At 44.0% G+C, this 19,009-nt stretch overlaps 1 protein-coding gene across 1 annotated transcript; it reads right to left on the minus strand.

Annotated features, from left to right (window-relative positions):
• Positions 1–891: 891 nt before the first annotated feature.
• mex3a (mex-3 RNA binding family member A) lies at positions 892–17,560 on the minus strand. Its single transcript, XM_058053629.1, has 2 exons — positions 16,864–17,560; positions 892–12,712 (listed from the first exon to the last, which is right to left on the minus strand). The coding sequence occupies exons 1-2, from the start codon at positions 17,309–17,311 to the stop codon at positions 11,562–11,564; spliced, it is 1,599 nt and encodes a 532-aa protein (XP_057909612.1). The 5' UTR covers positions 17,312–17,560; the 3' UTR covers positions 892–11,561.
• Between the last annotated feature and the right edge of the window lie 1,449 nt (positions 17,561–19,009).

Consider the following 19,009-nt stretch of genomic DNA (forward strand, 5'->3'; position numbering starts at 1 on the left):
ACGTGTGTTGCCTTCACGGGACTTAAACTGGGTGGTGTAGGTTAGCGCTCCAAAGCATTTATTCTAATATATGTATATTGGACTGCATCTGTATAAATAAATCTAATTTGTAATAGACCCTCTCAAATCTAGTCTCTTTGACAAAACATTCAATACATTCACTTATAATCAGAGAAAACTTTGGACTTTAGACTTTGGAGCAGTTCAGTTTGATCATTTTAGGTCTGCTCCGTTGCACAAAAATGCACCAGCTGCTCTTTTGCACAATTTTTAACCCTTTGAAATTGGAAATGATGAAATATTGCATATTGTAACACCCCCTTCCCTCCAACAAAATCATCTAGTATAGTCATGATCAGTGATTTTTATTTTTATTTTTTTTGCCTTTCATTTAAAATATAAATTTGATGACACAATACATATTTAAATAATGTAATCACATAAGTAATGTAATTTATTATATATTCAATATTAATTTTGAAGCTTTAGATAGGAAAAAGAACAATAATTCTAACTGGTAATTTCAACCATTTAGATCAGGGGTCTCAATTTACTTGGGGGCCACTGGAGCTCGGGTCTGGGTGAGACTGGGCCGCATCAGGTTTTCCAAAAAAAATAAACAAAAAAAAAAAACACATTTATTAAAAAGCAAAAAATTTAAAAAAACTTTGCTTTGGTTCCAATTTTCTACAAGAAAAGCTCTGATAAAACATTCCACTGTTCTCAAATATCTTACTTTTTATTTTTCTACACAAAATAAGATGAAAAATAAATAAACCAATCAAGAATAAAGAAAATCAATCAATCAGTAATAAATAAATAAAAAAATAATAATAATAAAACGGCAAATAATAAAAACTTAAGAAAGCGCATATAGTTGCTGGGTAGACAAATGATTTTTTTCAGATTAAAATGAACAAAGCATTATTAGAGCCCTGTAGACATGACAAAACACGACTATAGTCACATTTATACTCTTTTTATTTACAACATATTGCGCAACTGCAGGGTCTTGAGACACATGCTAACTCGCAAACTAGAGAGCTAGCGACCTAAACGGTAGCCTTCAAGTTATTTCCTTTCAACTTAAATAGCCAATAACTTACCACTTCCACACGGATAGGGAGGATAACTATTAACAGTTATTTAACCTTTAACATGAACATGAATCAAACGTAATAATTTTTTCTGGGTACATGATACCATACAGCATCCATATCAAAGCGGGGGCCTCAAACTAGTGCCACATTTGGCCCGCGGGCCACGTGTTTGAGACCCCTGATTTAGAAGCAATGTGGATGATGTTTTTCAAACATGTTAAGTTTTATCCAGTATAATATTTTATTTTTCTTTCATCATTTATACCCTAAATATTTAATTTGGTACATTTAATGAAATAAAAAGCACCACTCACCCATCCATCAGGTTCATTTTCATTTTGTTGTTTTTATTAGAAACATTTACAATACATCTCGTATCTTGGAAAAATAACAAAGAACCAGAACTAACATGGAGCAGATACAATAATAATTAATAATAATAATAATAAAAATGTCTTCCAAAAATGTAATTCACCCAAAAAACATGTGCTATAAGAAATAAACCTGCAATATCACATGCCTCGTTGGGCATGGCACACTGTAACAGATTTTTTTTCCTTTTTTTGTCTTTTTTTTTTATTTGTGTTCGCATCCATCAAAAGTTGATGGTCAGCCACAGAGCGCCGTGCAGGCAACCCTCTTTCACCGTTCACAGAGAAACCAGAAACTAACACCAGCCGTTGACGCTGGCCCGTAAACTAATGCACTACCACCACTATTAAACCGGCATGAAACACACCTACTGTGCTGCAAATATTGGAAACGCTACCAAAAGACAAACTGTCAGACTGGATCGGCCTCTTCGGAGGAAGATCGCAGGTTTTCGACCGGGTGGACGGGGCGCCACTTCGAGTACCTTGAGTACCTTGAGTCCCGCGTGCGGCATAAGAGAATGTTATGTCGGCTGTCGAGTTTTTCAAAGTACCGGAAGTTCAAGTGCATTTGCTGTGAGGCGATAGCATTTTGACGCGGGGGACTGAGGTGGCGTCCTCGCCTGGCGTCAAAAACTTGTCAACTTTTGACCTCCGAAGAGATTCCCGACTATGAAAATCTACAGAGGAGGAGCGACGAAGGGAGAAACCCTTTGCGCTGCTCGTCCCGCCTAAGTGACCGTACGACATACATGCAAACTAGTACAGTAATGATCCTGGTGTGTGTGTTTGTGTGTGTGTGTGTGTGTATGATGCGTTTGCGTGTATGATGTGTGAGCATCTACTTACATAGATCTACTACGCTTTCACTTCACCTCACCAGCAAAAAGCGTCCGAGGCGTTCGATCCAAGTTCAATCAGGACCACCTAACCAACTAAACAGGCCTCCATCAAGCCGCTCTGTCGCTGTCAATCAAAAACCGGAGTAGTAGATGTCCAAAATGAAAAGTGTACACTGCAGTCCTAGCGTGTTGTGTTAACGTTTGAGTTCCGAGAAGCCAGTTTGTCTCCCAGAGGAAATGTAAAAACGTAACATGTCAGTCAGTACCATGGGGTTCCTTGAAGGCATATATGTGTGTATATGGGCAAGGGGGCGCGGGGTTACAGATGATATCATCGAGGCACAAGATCGATGCTCTGCGACTAAAATATCTCCAAATTCTAAAAAATAGTCTATTCTGTCATCGTCGACGTGTGTGAAGTTAGCAACTGTCATAAATAAAACTTCTCCATTTAAGTAGAAACTGACTTCCCCCCGTTTAGAAATATATTAACTTCTTGTCATTTTTAATTAAAAAACAAAACGTCTTTTAAATATGTTGCTTCATTTGTTTCCATAAATAACATCCAGATACTGACTTTTTCCCCCTCTGTGTTCTACGAAATAAAAACCAATGTTAGCAAAATAGATTAGAGAAACTGTAATATGTTTTTTTTTTTTAAAGTCATTTTAAGTTACTTTGTATAAATGTATGTGGAAGAACTCAAATATAGTCTGAACTTGTCACAAATTCTTTCCCCTCCCCCCAGAAAACAAAAACTTAAAGCTTGTAATAAAAAAAGGAGTGCATTATGTCGTGTTTTTTTTTTTTTTTTATCTTTATACATTCAAATGCGTTACTTGCTTGACGTGAGATTTTGTAAAAGTTGGTTACAATTGCTTAAGTGCATCCATTGAGAATAAGGATTTCCTATCACTCCTTCAAAGGGAACCTACATATTAAATGCATAAACTTTCATATAGAGAGGAAAAAACATCAACAGTTTCTACTTTTACTAGAACAGAAAGCGTAATACAATATCGGAATGAATAATACTACGAAGAAATTAACGACTCCAGCGTCGCCGCGAGTCAGCGCACACTTTAGTCCCGAGTATTTCATACCGCCGGGCGAGCTGCACAAATGAAACTTAACACCTACAAGTATATTCTTATTTCGTGTATCGATTAAACTACGCTGCAGATATACGGGTTTTCTTTTACCGAACCCGCGTTTGCCTGGAGGGGGTGCTAAAGCTTTTTTCATGAGTCCATTATGCGGATAAATCGTAGCTATGATATCTTAATAACATGCAGGCAAAACCCTTCCAAAAGATGGCGGCGCTACGAAAAAGACGGCGCTAAGTCGTCGTCCGTCGTCGTCCGCGGCTGAGGGTTCCTTTCAGTTTTCGTGGGCGCGGCGCCTTGCTAGCGGCTAGCACGGCACGCCTCCCAAACTGAAACCTGATATGCTTTTGTTTCACAGACTTGCTTTTGCAAAATAAATGAAAACTAGAGTGAAGCTGTGTTTCAAATCCATTGATGTGGAATGAGATCGGGAGCTTGGTGAACTTGCTCGGCGCTAACTTGGACTCGCTTATGTTAATTTTGCCTATTCCTTCTCCCAGGTGTGTTCTTAATTCTATTGTATAAATGAGATCGGGAGCTTGGTGAACTTGCTCGGCGCTAACTTGGACTCGCTTATGTTAATTTTGCCTGTTCCTTCTGCCAGGTGTGTTCTTAATTCTATGGTATAAATGAGATCGGGAGCTTGGTGAACTTGGTCGGCGCTAACTTGGACTCGCTTATGTTAATTTTGCCTATTCCTTCTCCCAGGTGTGTTCTTAATTCTATTGTATAAATGAGATCGGGAGCTTGGTGAACTTGCTTGCCGCTAACTTGGACTCGCTTATGTTAATTTCGCCTATTCCTTCTCCCAGGTGTGTTCTTAATTCTATTGTATCAATGAGATCGGGAGCTTGGTGAACTTGCTCGGCGCTAACTTGGACTCGCTTATGTTAATTTCGCCTATTCCTTCTCCCAGGTGTGTTCTTAATTCTATTATATAAATGAGATCGGGAGCTTGGTGAACTTGCTCGGCGCTAACTTGGACTCGCTTATGTTAATTTTGCCTATTCCTTCTGCCAAGTGTGTTCTTAATTCTATTGTATAAATGAGATCGGGAGCTTGGTGAACTTGCTTGCCGCTAACTTGGACTCGCTTATGTTAATTTTGCCTATTCCTTCTCCCAGGTGTGTTCTTAATTATATTGTATAAATGAGATCGGGAGCTTGGTGAACTTGCTTGCCGCTAACTTGGACTCGCTTATGTTAATTTTGCCTATTCCTTCTCCCAGGTGTGTTCTTAATTATATTGTATAAATGAGATCGGGAGCTTGGTGAACTTGGTCGGCGCTAACTTGGACTCGCTTATGTTAATTTCGCCTATTCCTTCTGCCAGGTGTGTTCTTAATTCTATTGTATCAATGAGATCGGGAGCTTGGTGAACTTGCTCGGCGCTAACTTGGACTCGCTTATGTTAATTTTGCCTATTCCTTCTGCCAGGTGTGTTCTTAATTCTATGGTATAAATGAGATCGGGAGCTTGGTGAACTTGCTCGGCGCTAACTTGGACTCGCTTATGTTAATTTCGCCTATTCCTTCTCCCAGGTGTGTTCTTAATTCTATTGTACAAATGAGATTGGGAGCTTGGTGAACTTGCTCGGCGCTAACTTGGACTCGCTTATGTTAATTTCGCCTATTCCTTCTCCCAGGTGTGTTCTTAATTCTATTGTATCAATGAGATCGGGAGCTTGGTGAACTTGCTTGCCGCTAACTTGGACTCGCTTATGTTAATTTTGCCTATTCCTTCTGCCAAGTGTGTTCTTAATTCTATTGCATAAATGAGATCGGGAGCTTGGTGAACTTGCTCGGCGCTAACTTGGACTCGCTTATGTTAATTTTGCCTATTCCTTCTCCCAGGTGTGTTCTTAATTCTATTATATAAATGAGATCGGGAGCTTGGTGAACTTGCTCGGCGCTAACTTGGACTCGCTTATGTTAATTTCGCCTATTCCTTCTCCCAGGTGTGTTCTTAATTCTATTGTATAAATGAGATCGGGAGCTTGGTGAACTTGCTCGGCGCTAACTTGGACTTGCTTATGTTAATTTCGCCTATTCCTTCTCCCAGGTGTGTTCTTAATTCTATTGTATAAATGAGATCGGGAGCTTGGTGAACTTGCTCGGCGCTAACTTGGACTCGCTTATGTTAATTTTGCCTGTTCCTTCTGCCAGGTGTGTTCTTAATTCTATTGTATCAATGAGATCGGGAGCTTGGTGAACTTGCTCAGCGCTAACTTGGACTCGCTTATGTTAATTTTGCCTATTCCTTCTGCCAGGTGTGTTCTTAATTCTATTATATAAATGAGATCGGGAGCTTGGTGAACTTGCTTGCCGCTAACTTGGACTCGCTTATGTTAATTTCGCCTATTCCTTCTCCCAGGTGTGTTCTTAATTCTATTGTATCAATGAGATCGGGAGCTTGGTGAATTTGCTTCAAGCTAAAACTCACTGAATTGACCCATTTTTTGACTGGCTGGCGACTTATAGCCTGGAAAATCCGGTATCTGCTTGTTCCTCTCTCTTTTTTAATGACAACATCCACTTGATGGAGCATTTTCACCACAATTTGGAACACCCACTTTGCAATAATTCTCGCTCACATGTAGGTATGGTAATCCCGCCCCTTGAGTTATACGATTGAGGGTGCTAAGTGTCCAGCGGTGCACATTTCAGTGCACTCAACACTCAGCAAAGTATGAATTGAAACACAGCATCAGTCTCCTCCTCATTTGGTCTTTGGCTACTCGGCACCTCTGACCTTTCAGGCGAACCACGGCCTGAAAACGGGCAAACGCCATAAGAAACGCACCCCACGAATGACATCCCTCGCCCTGTGTGCTCCGCTTAATATTCAACATAACGTCACGCAGAAAAAACCCTGAAGAGCACAGCAGCTATCTTATAATATCACGTTCCGTACACAAAGAGCTGCGGCTTGATATGAAACGCTAATATGCTAGTAATCAAAGTCTGGATAGAATATTTTCAACAATGGACTCATTTGTTTATTGCTTCTTATCCTAACGTACATAGAAAGTCATGTATTTATTTAGGGGTTATTACATACAATTAATCGGAATTTGTATTTATTTAGATTGGATTTATACAGTAGAGGCTTCATAAAGTATATTGTTATTACAGTTTATAGTCAGATTTTTTTCATTGATATATTTGGATGAAATACTAAGTTAATTCCTTTAAATAATATTTGTTACACGTATGGATCTAATATCTAATATACTATGAAGAGTCAAAAGAAGGATGGGTGGCGTATAATAAAAGATTTTACTCTCCCTAGAACTTTTGTGGTAATAATGCAAAGCGGAAGCAGGCCTCGCGTATTTACAAAGCACGCCCTCTGTCGTGGTGAAACAACCGGAACGGCAGATAAAAATGATAGGCAATCCTTATGTGCATGTCTCGTCAAATCCTAGCAAATATTTCACCATCACTGGTCTGTTTGGTATGAATGAAATGTTTGGTAAATAAGGTGCTTGAACGTCGTGTTTGTGATTTCCGAGGTTCGGTGACATTCTTTTACTCCAAAACACTCGTCGTTTCAGGGGGTGGTGCGATCCAAGGCCAAAATGTCAGTGTCATGGCAGAATAACTAAATATTAAGGCAGAAAACAACAATAAAAAATACTAAGAATTGTTGTGCAATTTCTCCATAAAATGAGAACTATGCTCTTTCTTTATAGAACGTAAGGTACTTTTATTTTGGAAGAATAGTGTGTTTAATATCTGTTTGTATCCAAAGGGTGTGTTCACATCTGTAGTTTGGTTCGGCTAAAAGGAGCTCTGGTACCTTTGGTGTGAAGGCTGTCATCCCGACCCCGGTGTGAGAACCGGGCGTGTACCCTCATTGCGTTCGAAGTAGCGCTACTACTAAAAAATTCATTCATTTTCTACTGCTTATCTTCACGAGGGTCGCTGGAGCCTATCCCAGCTGTCTTGGGGCGAAAGGCGGGGTACACCCTGGACTGGTGGCCAGCCAATCCCAGGGCACATACAGACAAACAACCATTCACACTCACATTCATACCTATGGACAATTTGGAGTCGCCAATTAACCTAGCATGTTTTTGGAATGTGGGAGGAAACCGGAGTACCCGGAGAAAACCCACGCATGCACGGGGAGAACATGCAAACCGAGGGTGGAATTGAACTCGGGTCTCCTAGCTGTGAGGCCTACGCGCTAACCACTCGACCGCCGTGCAGCCCTTGTTTTTTTTTGTATTATATTTCAATATTTCAACTGTCTTCTTAAATAAATACTCTTTGGAGTAATGACTTTATTCCCATAATATTTTGACTTTATTCCCAAAATAATTTTCAAAAAAATTACTTGTAAATTGAACTACTAAATTAAATTACTACTAAAATATATTTTTAAAAACTCAATTTATTTAAAAAAAATAGTTGAAATTGTATTTATTTTTTCCAATTAATTATCGCCTCATTTTTATTATGTCTTTTTCACTTTCTTCTCATTTTTCCACAACCTAACTTTCCAAAAAGTAATCTATTTGTTGTTTTGTTTCTCTTAATATAGTCTTTTTTCTTCAATATTTCAACTTTATGCTACTAAATTATTACTTTTCCTCTTATAAGGATGTTATTTTACTTGCGTTATTTTAATTTACAACTTTTTCCTGTAAGATTACAGCTTCCGTCTTTTAATATTTGTACTGTATTCCTGTGAAATTATTGCAGATTTTTTCCATTTTTGCTGCAGGTCAATAAAACAACAGCTGTGGGCTGCAAATTGCACCCCGTCCGTACTTTGTACACCCTTCTTTTACACTAGAACATGTAATGTAAATAACTATGTTGTAAAGTACAAGTTATTAAACTATGACCTTTAAGGCTATTTAAGTCAGGAGCGTCCCAAATGTGCGCCGTGGCTGATGTTAGCGGCCCTCTGCACCTTTTAAAATACAAACAAGAAAACAGGAAAAAAAAAACTGAAAGAAAGCAGTAGTTTTACGGAATAAAGTACAAATATTGGGAAACGTCATAATGTTAATGGCAAAAAATTGTGGCATCACCGCAAAAAATAAAAAAAAAGTGCATAACATCGTAATACTGTGAGGAGAAAAAAATAATTTTCACAATTTCCGCAACAATTTACACCATATAAGTAACAAAACAAAAATAAAGTTAGAATTTTTTTGAAAGATAGGCTGGAATATTATGGGAATATATATGGAGTCTGGAATCCCAGTGTTAGGAAAAGCTTCAAGAAGACAGTTGCAGCAAAAACGGACAAACGACAAACCCGGTGGAACTGAATCTTGAAATATAAATATAAATATAATGGAACTTGCTAGCTACCGAAAAAAAGTCAAATATCAAAGCGGCCCGGTTTTCATTTGATTCCTTCCTGGAAAAAGTTTGGACACCCGTGGTTTAGGTTATGATATGATGTGAAGACGTGGAAAATCTATCTACTTCCACATTAGTCAGCTAGCTGCATAGACAAGTGAAATCCACAGCATTACGCTAACGGGAACATGCAAACAACACGTAGCCGAGCTCTCCTGCGGTTTGCTGGACTTGAGCTCCAACGTGAGCCGCACAGGACCGCCGTTAAAAACCAGGAAGGACAAATATGGAAGAGAAAAGGCGTCGGAAGCTCTTCAAAAGTGTATTTAAGCCAGCGGACGGAATTTTGGTTTGTATATAATAAGTCCTGCTGTAACGGCACGGGTGTCCAAAGTGTGTTCCGGGGGCCATTTCTGTCCAGCGGCTGGTTTCATTGTGAATGAGGTATATTATTAAATACAGTGGAATCAAAAACTGAGGAAAATCGAAAATCATGTAAAACCAAATAATTTGTTCCAGAAACCCAAGCTAGGAACAAAAATACATTTTATAGAAATAGTTATTGTGCAGAAAAGTGTGAAATAATAATTTGGGGTTATTTAGCACTTGCACTTTTTGGGTCCTCAACCGATATTTTACAAAAACACGAAAAAAGCGAGATGTGAACATTTCTGATAAAAAGCGAATCATACGAAAACTGGGGTTGTTTTGTTTGTATAGTTTAGCATATACTGACTAAGCGTACAAAAGTGGCCCCCTTGAATAGTTTGGACACCCCTGCTTTATATTCTTTACTATCCAACCCACGTGGACCAAAATGTGCACCAAGAACCTTGACCAGAGCACCGAACCACAAGTGTGAACACAGCCTAAGAGAGGTGGGGGTGGGGGCGGGGGCGGAGCGGGACGGACGGGGTCTCTTGAGAGTGTGGGTGTATACGTGTTCTCCAGTGTCACCGCTGGCCCCCACATAACAAGCCCCAACTTGCCGCCACCCTTTCTCCAGCCCCATGCCCAACGCCTCCCTCCCTTTTACCCAACAGCTTAAGCCCCCCTCCCACCCTGCATGCCCTCTTCTGAAATCCCCCGGGCTCGGGTCGTGCAGACGAAGGCGGTATAGGGGGGGCAGGGGGGGTGTAATTCGATTCTGTTTAAATGGGGCGTTTCCTTTGCTTTCCTGTCAATCGCAATTGTCTGATTTTCATTCATTGGACGGGGGAGGGGCCGAGCGGTGGGTCTTCTATTGGCTGAGACCCCCAGTATCCATAGTGAAGGGGCAGCTGCGGGACGGGCCCGTACAGTAGCCCGCCCACATCATGGAGGCGGGGTAAGGACAAGTGGGGAGGGGGGCGGGGCCTTGTGGAAACTTCGATCTGCGCTGCTGCTGCTGTCACGTAAACCCTGTTAGAATTTCACAGTGTGGGTGAGTAAGGGGGGTGGGGGACTGGGGGGGGGGGGGGGGGGTAATATCACACTACACATCATGTGATAGGGCGCCCACATGTTTTTCATCACGTATCGTACCTTCCTCTTCTATGCTTCATACTAAGGAGTGGACTTGAATTCACAGTGGGGCGTTAAAATACCCCCACCCCCGTTTCCCCCCGCCGGTCCGCACCTGGACCAGCCTTTTTTTCCCCCCCAAGAGCGGTTGTCGTCGCTATCGAGCGGAGACAATATGAGGGCCTTCTCTAAGCCAATCATGTCACTGGAAGCAGCAGTAGAGGAGCTGAGGAGGGATGGGCGGCAAGGGGGTGTTGAGAGGGGGAGGGGGGGGGTCTGTTACAAAGAAAGGAGAGAAAGGTGGCCAGACGAGACCTCCACGGTGGGGTCAAAGCCACAGCGGGGACATGATGCACCTGCCCCTGTGCAGCTCGGCTCATTACCGACCTGAGAACACACGCCATTTTTATTATTATTATTATTATTATTATAAAGAATATTCCAGCTTGTTCTCATTTTAGTGGCGGACAAATGACCACGTGGGGTTTAAGGTGACTAGGAAACAAGCACCGTGGAGGGGAGGGCGGCACCCGAAGGGGCTTCGTACATAAAGGAGGCGGCGGCGGCCAACTGGACGGATTCCAAGGCTTTGGGGCCTTCAGCTCTTTAAGCTACGAGGAACGAGCGTCACTCAATCTTTTCAGCAAATTACCGTGAGCGATGTGTAATCAATGAAATTCACTCATTTCAAGCGGTGCCAATGATTATGACCAATAAACGATATGATGTTTGGTCGCTTGTACGCCAAAACAAGTTTGACCCGAGTGTCGTCTTGCAAGGCTTCGACTAAACCAGCCACCTTTTCTCTTTGCCGAGCTCAATCTATTGTCACAGCTTCATAAACGATTGCTTTACCATCAAATTTGAAGGTTTGATTGACAGGTTTTCTAACTGCGATGATTGTATGTTGCGGGTTTGAATACGAATTGAATATTTTCCCTCCACAATCATCCCGCTTCCTTCCATTTAAACCCACTTCATGGCAAAATAAAAGCGTGAGAATCAAATGTTCACATTACGTCTGCCTGCGCCGTGATTCATGAAGGAAAAACCTGAAAAGGTACTATACTTCTCTTATAAACAAAACTTTTATAAAATATATATGCATATATATGTATATAAAAGAAAAACTGAAAAATATTTCTTCGACTTTTTAGCAAAGCAAGCAGTGCCTTCTAAAATATCTGCTTGATTGTTTGAAAATTTTCTGAAAAAAACAAACGTGTATCATCCTAATATTAGTAATAATAATTACTATCATAAGAGCAAATGATTACCCGATAAAGGACAAAATAAAGGATCAAAAGGGGTGTGGTTTCCTAGGAGAATATTCGGATGGCCTGCGTGACCTGGGTGTGGCACACGGGGCACTCGGGGTGGTTGAGCTCACAGATCCGGATGGCGCACTCCATGCAGAAGAGGTTATGGCCGCAGGGCACCAGGGCGGCCGTCACTTTGCTCTCGAAACATGTCATGCAGTCCCGCACGGCGGCCGGCGGCGAGTCCGGCACGGGGAGGCGCCCGGGGAAGCCGCTGCCGCCGTCGCCGGCCGACGTGGGCTCGCTGTGAGCGCGGCGAGCCTGGGCGTGAGGCGACCCGGACACGGGCCCGATGCCGGTGACCGAGGAGTTAGTGGTGCCGCCGCACGGCTCGGGCAGACCCGGCGAGAGTCTGGTCAGGGGCAACGGGAGGCCTCCGAAGCTCTTGGAGCGCTGCTGCGCGTAGAAGGCCATCTGCTTGGGGTAATCGGGGTCGCCCCAGCTCTGGGTGCCCTCCGATCCGAAAAAGGAGCACGGCTTCTCTCCGGAGCTGGAGAAGTTGCCCTTGTTGTAGACGCCGCCTCCCTCACCGCCGCCGCCCCCGCCGACCATGGCGTCTGAGAAGTTCTGGCGGTAGCTGCTGGTGAGAGGTTTGCGCTGCCCCCCCTGGAGGCCCCACACCTGCTGGAGACGGCTCTCCAAACCGCTGCTGCTGCCCGCTGGACTGGTTCCACCGTTGGGGCCCAGGCAGTCGTTCTCGTTGTTGTGGTCGTGAAGGCCGCCTGTCCGGAAAGCGATGTGCGCTTCTATCTCCTCCCGGGCTCTCTCGGCGTTACTCGGCGACCCTGTGATCTCAAAGACCGGGTCCCGGTCCCGGCTGGGCGTGACGATATACGTGCAGGTCTGCTGCTGAATGCGTTTAATTGTGGATCCTTTGGGCCCGACGACCAACCCCACTACTCGGTATGGAACCCTCACTTGGATGGTGGTCTGGCCCGGGAGCGGCGTGGGCGGGGAGCCACTGAAGGACACCCCCAGCTTGTTGCGGGACGCCCTCAGCATGGAGAAGTGCTCGGCAGCCGATATGATCTCTCGCCGAGCGAGCGCCACGTCTTCCTTGCGGCCGGTGATCAGAAACACCGGTTCCTCTCCTCGGACTGGGGTCTTGATGTAGGTGTTGGTCTTGGCCCTCAGAGCTTTGATCTTGCAACCTGCAGACACACCAACATACGCTTTTAAAGCAGAAGCTCTCGTTGTAGCCAAACCCCCACTGAGGTCCAACCCCGGTTATCGGTTATTTTCATTATTTTTACAGGAAACAAAGAAATTTGGACTTTTTAGAGACGTTCTTTGACATTGTTGTGATGGTTGAGATCTCCAGCAAAAAAAACAGTTTATTCAAGAGCTTCCATATTAAGACGTCCAGACCGCGGCCTCATGTTGTGGGCCGGAGGAGCATCCCCAGATCTATTTGCAGCATCACGCTCATCCTGTGACCTCTCCTCGAACTTGCAACAGGCCACATCGGCGCTCCTTTTGGGGCCGACTGTTGCTCCATTTTTTTTTTACGGCAAATGACAACACGGCATGATGATGGATGAGTGGGTTTTCACCTCTGTGAATCCGTTAGGTGAACTGAACGGATGTGCTCGTGTAGCATCCGTGCGGAATATATCGACTCAGTCGGCCATTGAGAAAGTGAGCCAGCGCCCTTGTTAAGTCCCGCACGATTATTGACGAGTCTGCTGGGCCTTTCTTGCCTTAGGCAAATCTTAAAGAGACCTGTGCTCCTCTACGGCTCCAGCAAGAATCACCCAATAAACAGGATGCTACGTTAACTGAATCTTATTTGGTTCCCGAGACAGGAAGTGTTTCTCCGGGGAGAAATCACACCCGTACCCGGAACCTGCAAAAACAGCCCTTGTCGTTATTTAATGAAGCTAATAGACACCCTTGTGTCGCAGAGGATGGCGGCGCAACAAACTCCTACACGTCGCCTTTTAATCAGCAACAAACCAACGTCCCAATTAGGCAATCATGTGCGAGCCCAACCGGGCAAAGATTAATCAAACACAACAAGAATTTACAGTCGCAGGAGGCGCTTCCTTTTCAACAACAAACAACGACCGCCGATGCCGTAACTGGTCAACAAAACGCTTTTTTTCTGCAACGACGCTTCTTTGTTGTATTTGTTTTTTTATTTGCGTTTGTGGAAGTTTGCAAATCACTCGCAACGTGCGACGTCACCATGTGAACCGTTCAAAACCCGGGCACTACTCGCGTCATATCACCTCATTAGCCCTGTATAGTTTTTTTTTAACGTACATTAGGGTGCATCAAATTTGAATGGGAAATTTTTAATTCATAATATCAATTTGGCTGGTATTTTAATTTTTTTTTTCTAATGAACATAAAAATGTGTTTTGGGGGTGCCACCTCACACATAAACTTTTGTAAAATTTCAGAAAATGTGCAATTTCTAATGTGCAATTGCCAAATTACTGTCTACTCTATATTACTCTTGTTGATGTTATGCTTGCTCAGCTATTAGCTAACTGTCATTAGCAAACTAGCTAGCTAATGTTAGCTACAGTAGAAGCAATGAGCACTAAACAGTGCCTAAAATAATAAATGGACAAGTGTATATCAGATTATGTAGGACTACTGTACTACTCTCAATAAATATGAGGCATCAGTAATACTGTCTACTCTATATTACTGTTGTTGATGTTATGCTTGCTCAGCTATTAGCTAACTGTCATTAGCAAACTAGCTAGCTAATGTTAGCTACAGTAGAGGCAATGAGCACTAAACAGTGACTAAAATAATACATGGACAAGTGTATATCACATTATGGAGTACTACAGTACTACTCTCAATAAATATGAGACATCAGTAATACTGTCTACTCTATATTACTCTTGTTGATGTTATGCTTGCTCAGCTATTAGCTAACTGTCATTAGCTAGCTAATGTTAGCTACAGTAGAGGCAATGAGCGCTAAATACCTATAAATATGACTACAAATCATTCAAATTACAAAGACAAAACCGCAAATTTGCTAGTAATATGTAATAGGAGTATAAATACCAACAAAAACATAAAGATCACCTCAAATCTCCATGGCGACCATTGAACTGTTCACCACTTTATTCCACAAAAACAGATGTATGGTGGCACCCCTAAATAATCATGTATTGGAAAAATATTTTATATGTGTTGTTTCTACATATATCGGAACACTTTTAGTACACAGCCATATCAAAATTCAATAATTGTGTTTTTTGATGCACCCTAACGTACGGTTATCGTATGGTTATGACCAGTTTTGTGCTTTATTTGTTAAAATTACAAATACAGAAATGAAGTACCTTCATGCTTGTATTTTTTTTTTTTACATTTTATATTAATACATCCGTCTGTTTTGTGGTTGAATGTTTTTTTTTTTTACATAAAGTACACATATAAGATATGTAGTTTTCTACACTGGTCACTAGGTGTCAGTAATGTTACATTGATGACACAATAGCCACTAAAGGAAGTTCCATCCACAACAGGAAGAAATAAAAGAACAAGGATGTCTCTCAATGTTATCACAAGTCTATATTATGTCTTATTTTCTATTATTATTGTTACTATTTTGGGTAATATGAGTGAAAAGATGAATATAGGGGTCCAAATAAAAGCTAACACAATATACTGCAAAGTGCATGCCAGGCCGCAAGGTGGGGCAAAATTAGCATACACACTAAATAGCTGATCACGCTTCTTTGTGGTGTCTATAGAATTGTTGAAAGTAATGCATGCAAAAAAAAAAAAACAAGTGTTCCACTGTTATCTGGTCGTGTGTACACATACATGTTCAGTGTTTACATGGACATATCAAGGCTTTTATTTTGAAATGTTTGCATTTTCAAGCTCCAAAATTGGGTTTAATGTGGTTTAAACAGCAAGTTTCATGCAGCATATGTTTACGTCTCGGTGTCTTTGGACCTCCGCTTACAATTCAGGGGCTACTTTTGCTGCACAAATAAAATCCAAACCAGCATCGCACCTGAGCAGGAAAGTATCACTAAGAAGAAGCCCTCGTTCTTGTGATGTTCTGTAAATTAACTTTATCTGCTGGTTTCTCTTCCCGACCCCCCCACCCCTTCACAAACACACACACACACCTCCCAATCTGCTTCCTTCCTCGCCTCACTGGAGTGTGTGCAGGCTCATAGGCGTGACTCCCATTCAAGCTTTTAGACGCCGTCCGTCGTGTTTGTGCCGCTAGCAAGCGAGCGGGAAAAGGCTGAAGTTCCACTGAAGCAACACGGCTTCAAAGCAAACCTTCAACTTGACTCCAGCGGACAAAACCTGCACCTGCACCGGAGCTTTGCGGACAATCGACACAAACATCTTTTTGTTGGACAATTCCAGCATTCCACCTGCTCCTTCCATGTCTAGCTGAGTCACCCTGGAAGAGCATCCCATGTGTACCACTAGCTACGTACATGCCCCCACTCCCGCACCTCGCCTCGCCCCGCCACTTTCACACCTTTGTTTGACAGCTGCTGTCATTTAACTTCAACGCCAGCTTCCAAATGCACCGTGTCGGACTAAAGCAGGAACATGTTATGTGACAGGAATGTAACTTTTACAATAAAAAGTGTGGTGTGGGGGGGTGGGGGGAGGGGAGGCCCACGCTGGCTGGGCGGCTCTCTCCATTGTCCAAATGTGTCAGTGGGCCACGGGTGCACCACATAAACAAGCAGCCCCGTATCTTTCTTTCGGGGAGGCACCCAACACATCCAAAACATCAGCCCTGCCCGCTCCCTGTAAGCTCGGGGCCCAACCATTCACAGTGGAAGCCAACCCTCCTTTTTTCCCCTAGTCCTAGCCCCCCCCCCCCCCCCCCCCCACACACACACACACACAAAACCCACCCCACCCCTGCTCACAACAGCACGTTGCCTTTTGAACAGTCTGGCGCGTCTCAGACGACAAAGGAAGCAAGTGCTCCAGTGACATTGATGGCGTGGATGTGGAATCATTCACTCGGGAGGGGCGGGCCAAGGTAAAGGAGGGGGCGCAGGAGGGGTCATCTTGCTTAAAAATGCCCTAGATGCTAAAATAATCCAAATAAACAATAATGATGATGATGCATGCTGAACTTGCAACAGTGAGGCAGGAAAAGTGGGAGGCTGATGTCTAATGGAAAGAAGTGGGCGGGTGGGGGGGGACACACAAAAAAAACACACACACACATATACACACACACCACTCCCTTTTCTTTGTCAAATAACACCAGGTAACATTTCGGGGACGGGGGGGACTGTGGATGAAAAGCAGCATGGAGATGCACGCCGGTAAAGTTTACCTTGCCTGCCCACTATCTCGGCCACATGTTCGGAGCTCGGCACCGGGACGCATTCAGTGATGTTGCAGCCGCGTCCTTTGGGCTCACTCTCGTACAGGGCGCACAACTTGCTCTTCCCTTGCAGGATCGACGCGTCCCCCCCGCCGCCGCCGCCGCCGCCGTGGTGGTGCTGGTGGTGGTTGTTGTTGTTGTTGTTGCTCCGGTCCTGCACTCCTCCTGTCGTCGGGGCTCCACCGCCGCCGCCGCCGCCTCCTCCGTTGCCGTCTTCGCCCTCGCCGAGCCCCAGCAGAGACAGCTGGCCCAGCGCGACCCGCAGGGCACGGGAGTCGTCCTCGTCGTCGTCGGGCGGCACCAGGAGAGCCTCGCCTCCGAAGCCGGAGCCGGCCAGATCCCCGCCGTAGCCCCCGTTTTTCTCCATGAGCCCTGCTAGAACCAGCAGGCTCGGCATGGCTAACAAAAGAGTGTGTGAGACAAAGACGAGGGGAAAGAGACTGGAGAAACAACCTCCTCTCTGCCTCCGCCGCCTCCTCCTTCCGACGCCCCCTCCTCTCTTTTTGCGCTAGTCCCTCCCATAGACCGCCCCCCTCCCGCTACTCTGGACCCCGCCACACTTCCAGTACAGTAGACTCTCCGCGAGCTCCAAGCGGACGGGACGCACGGAGAAGGCCCGCGTCTGCACGCTACATCGGGGGCCGGGCCTGGCTTTGCTCCACCCCGTCTGGCTGCCGAGCCGCTCCCCTCCTCCTCAAAAAGAGCCTGACACCGAACCGAACCGAGGTGGAGTTTTTTTTTTTTTTTTTTTTTTTCGGGATCCGAGCGGAACCTTGTCCTGTATTAGATGCTATTAGAAGGGGCTGGGGGTTCTTTTTTATGTAAGAACCCACGCAAGGATGTAAACACAACGGAGGGAAGGGCGCACATGGCGCTGCTGGGAAAAGGATGATGTCAACTTTATTCCTCCTCGATACGAATAGGAAGGGAGGGTTCGGGGGGTAAATAATAATTGATAGGGATTTTTTATGATTATTTGGAAGGGGTATCCGCCCACCTCATGGAAGCCACGCTTTGCGGCAGCGGGTCACCACGTTGTCGTCTCCGCATGAGGATGTTATGTATAGACGCTGTCTGGCTGGGGAGGAGAGAGAAAGGGGAGGGGGGCGGTGTCTGTGAATATATATATTTATATCATATATATGAGGGGGAAGGGAGTTGGCAGACAGACGCTGCAGACCCTATGCAGGGGGGGGGGGGGCATATTGAGCCATACATCCATCCATACATTGAACCAGTCCCCCTTTCAAAATAAAAAAAAGCGCTTTTGCAGCAGTAGTGGCGGCGGCGGTTGGAGGCTGTGAACAAAGAAGACTCCCCAACAAGATGTCCTCGCCAAGCCACGCCTGGTGGTGGCATGTCCGCACAAAAGACACAGAACTTGCTTTTCATCAACTTATTCTCCAAACGAGATTGCACTTTTACAGGATTATTTACACTTGCAATTTTTTTTTATTTTATTTTTTTTTATTTTTTTCCCATTTTTGTGTTTCCTCAGTGTCAAAGTCAAGGTGAGGATGCGAATGACAAGGCAAACTCTGCATGGGAATATGACACCCGCCCCCCCCCCCCCCCCCTCCTCCTTAAAATGTTTTCCATCTTCATATGCGTTAAATAAAATGCTTCATTCAAACAAAAGGGAAGCACAGTTCGAGCGCGGCGTTCCCATGTGAGGTGTTGGGAAAATTATTGCACACGACCATTAAATTTCACTTGATGACTCTTAATTGTTTTCCCTTCACCGTCATCGGCTGTGCACTCTTGCACCCCAAACAAAAACACAAACTAAAGATCCCGGATGAATATTTTTTTTAACACTTCCTACTCTTGTACTACTCTCACACTGTAGTGTATACCTTGTCAATTAAGGAACTACAGTAAACCTGGGATATATCGGATTCAATTGTTCCCACTGGTTTTGTCCGATATAAGCGAAATCCGTTATATGCGTATACCGGAAAATGTCCGTTTTTACGCATATATGGGATTTATATCCGGTATATGCGTAAATGGGATTTTATCCGTTATAAAAAGGCACTTCCTTGACTATGTTTCCAATGTACCTGGACGCGCAGGCAACGCTGCAAACGCTGCA

The sequence above is a fragment of the Doryrhamphus excisus genome, chromosome 17 (genome assembly GCF_030265055.1).
Source record: "Doryrhamphus excisus isolate RoL2022-K1 chromosome 17, RoL_Dexc_1.0, whole genome shotgun sequence".
NCBI lineage: Eukaryota > Metazoa > Chordata > Actinopteri > Syngnathiformes > Syngnathidae > Doryrhamphus > Doryrhamphus excisus.

What these genes read in the sequence shown, in the direction of transcription:
- mex3a (XM_058053629.1), bottom strand. Translation starts at nt 17,311, where the DNA reads ATGCCGAGCCTGCTGGTTCTAGCAGGGCTCATGGAGAAAAACGGGGGC. An exon ending in CGAGATAGTGGGCAGGCAAG is followed by an intron (nt 12,713 to 16,863) that starts GTAAACTTTACC and finishes GTGTGTCTGCAG; the next exon opens with GTTGCAAGATCAAAGCTCTG.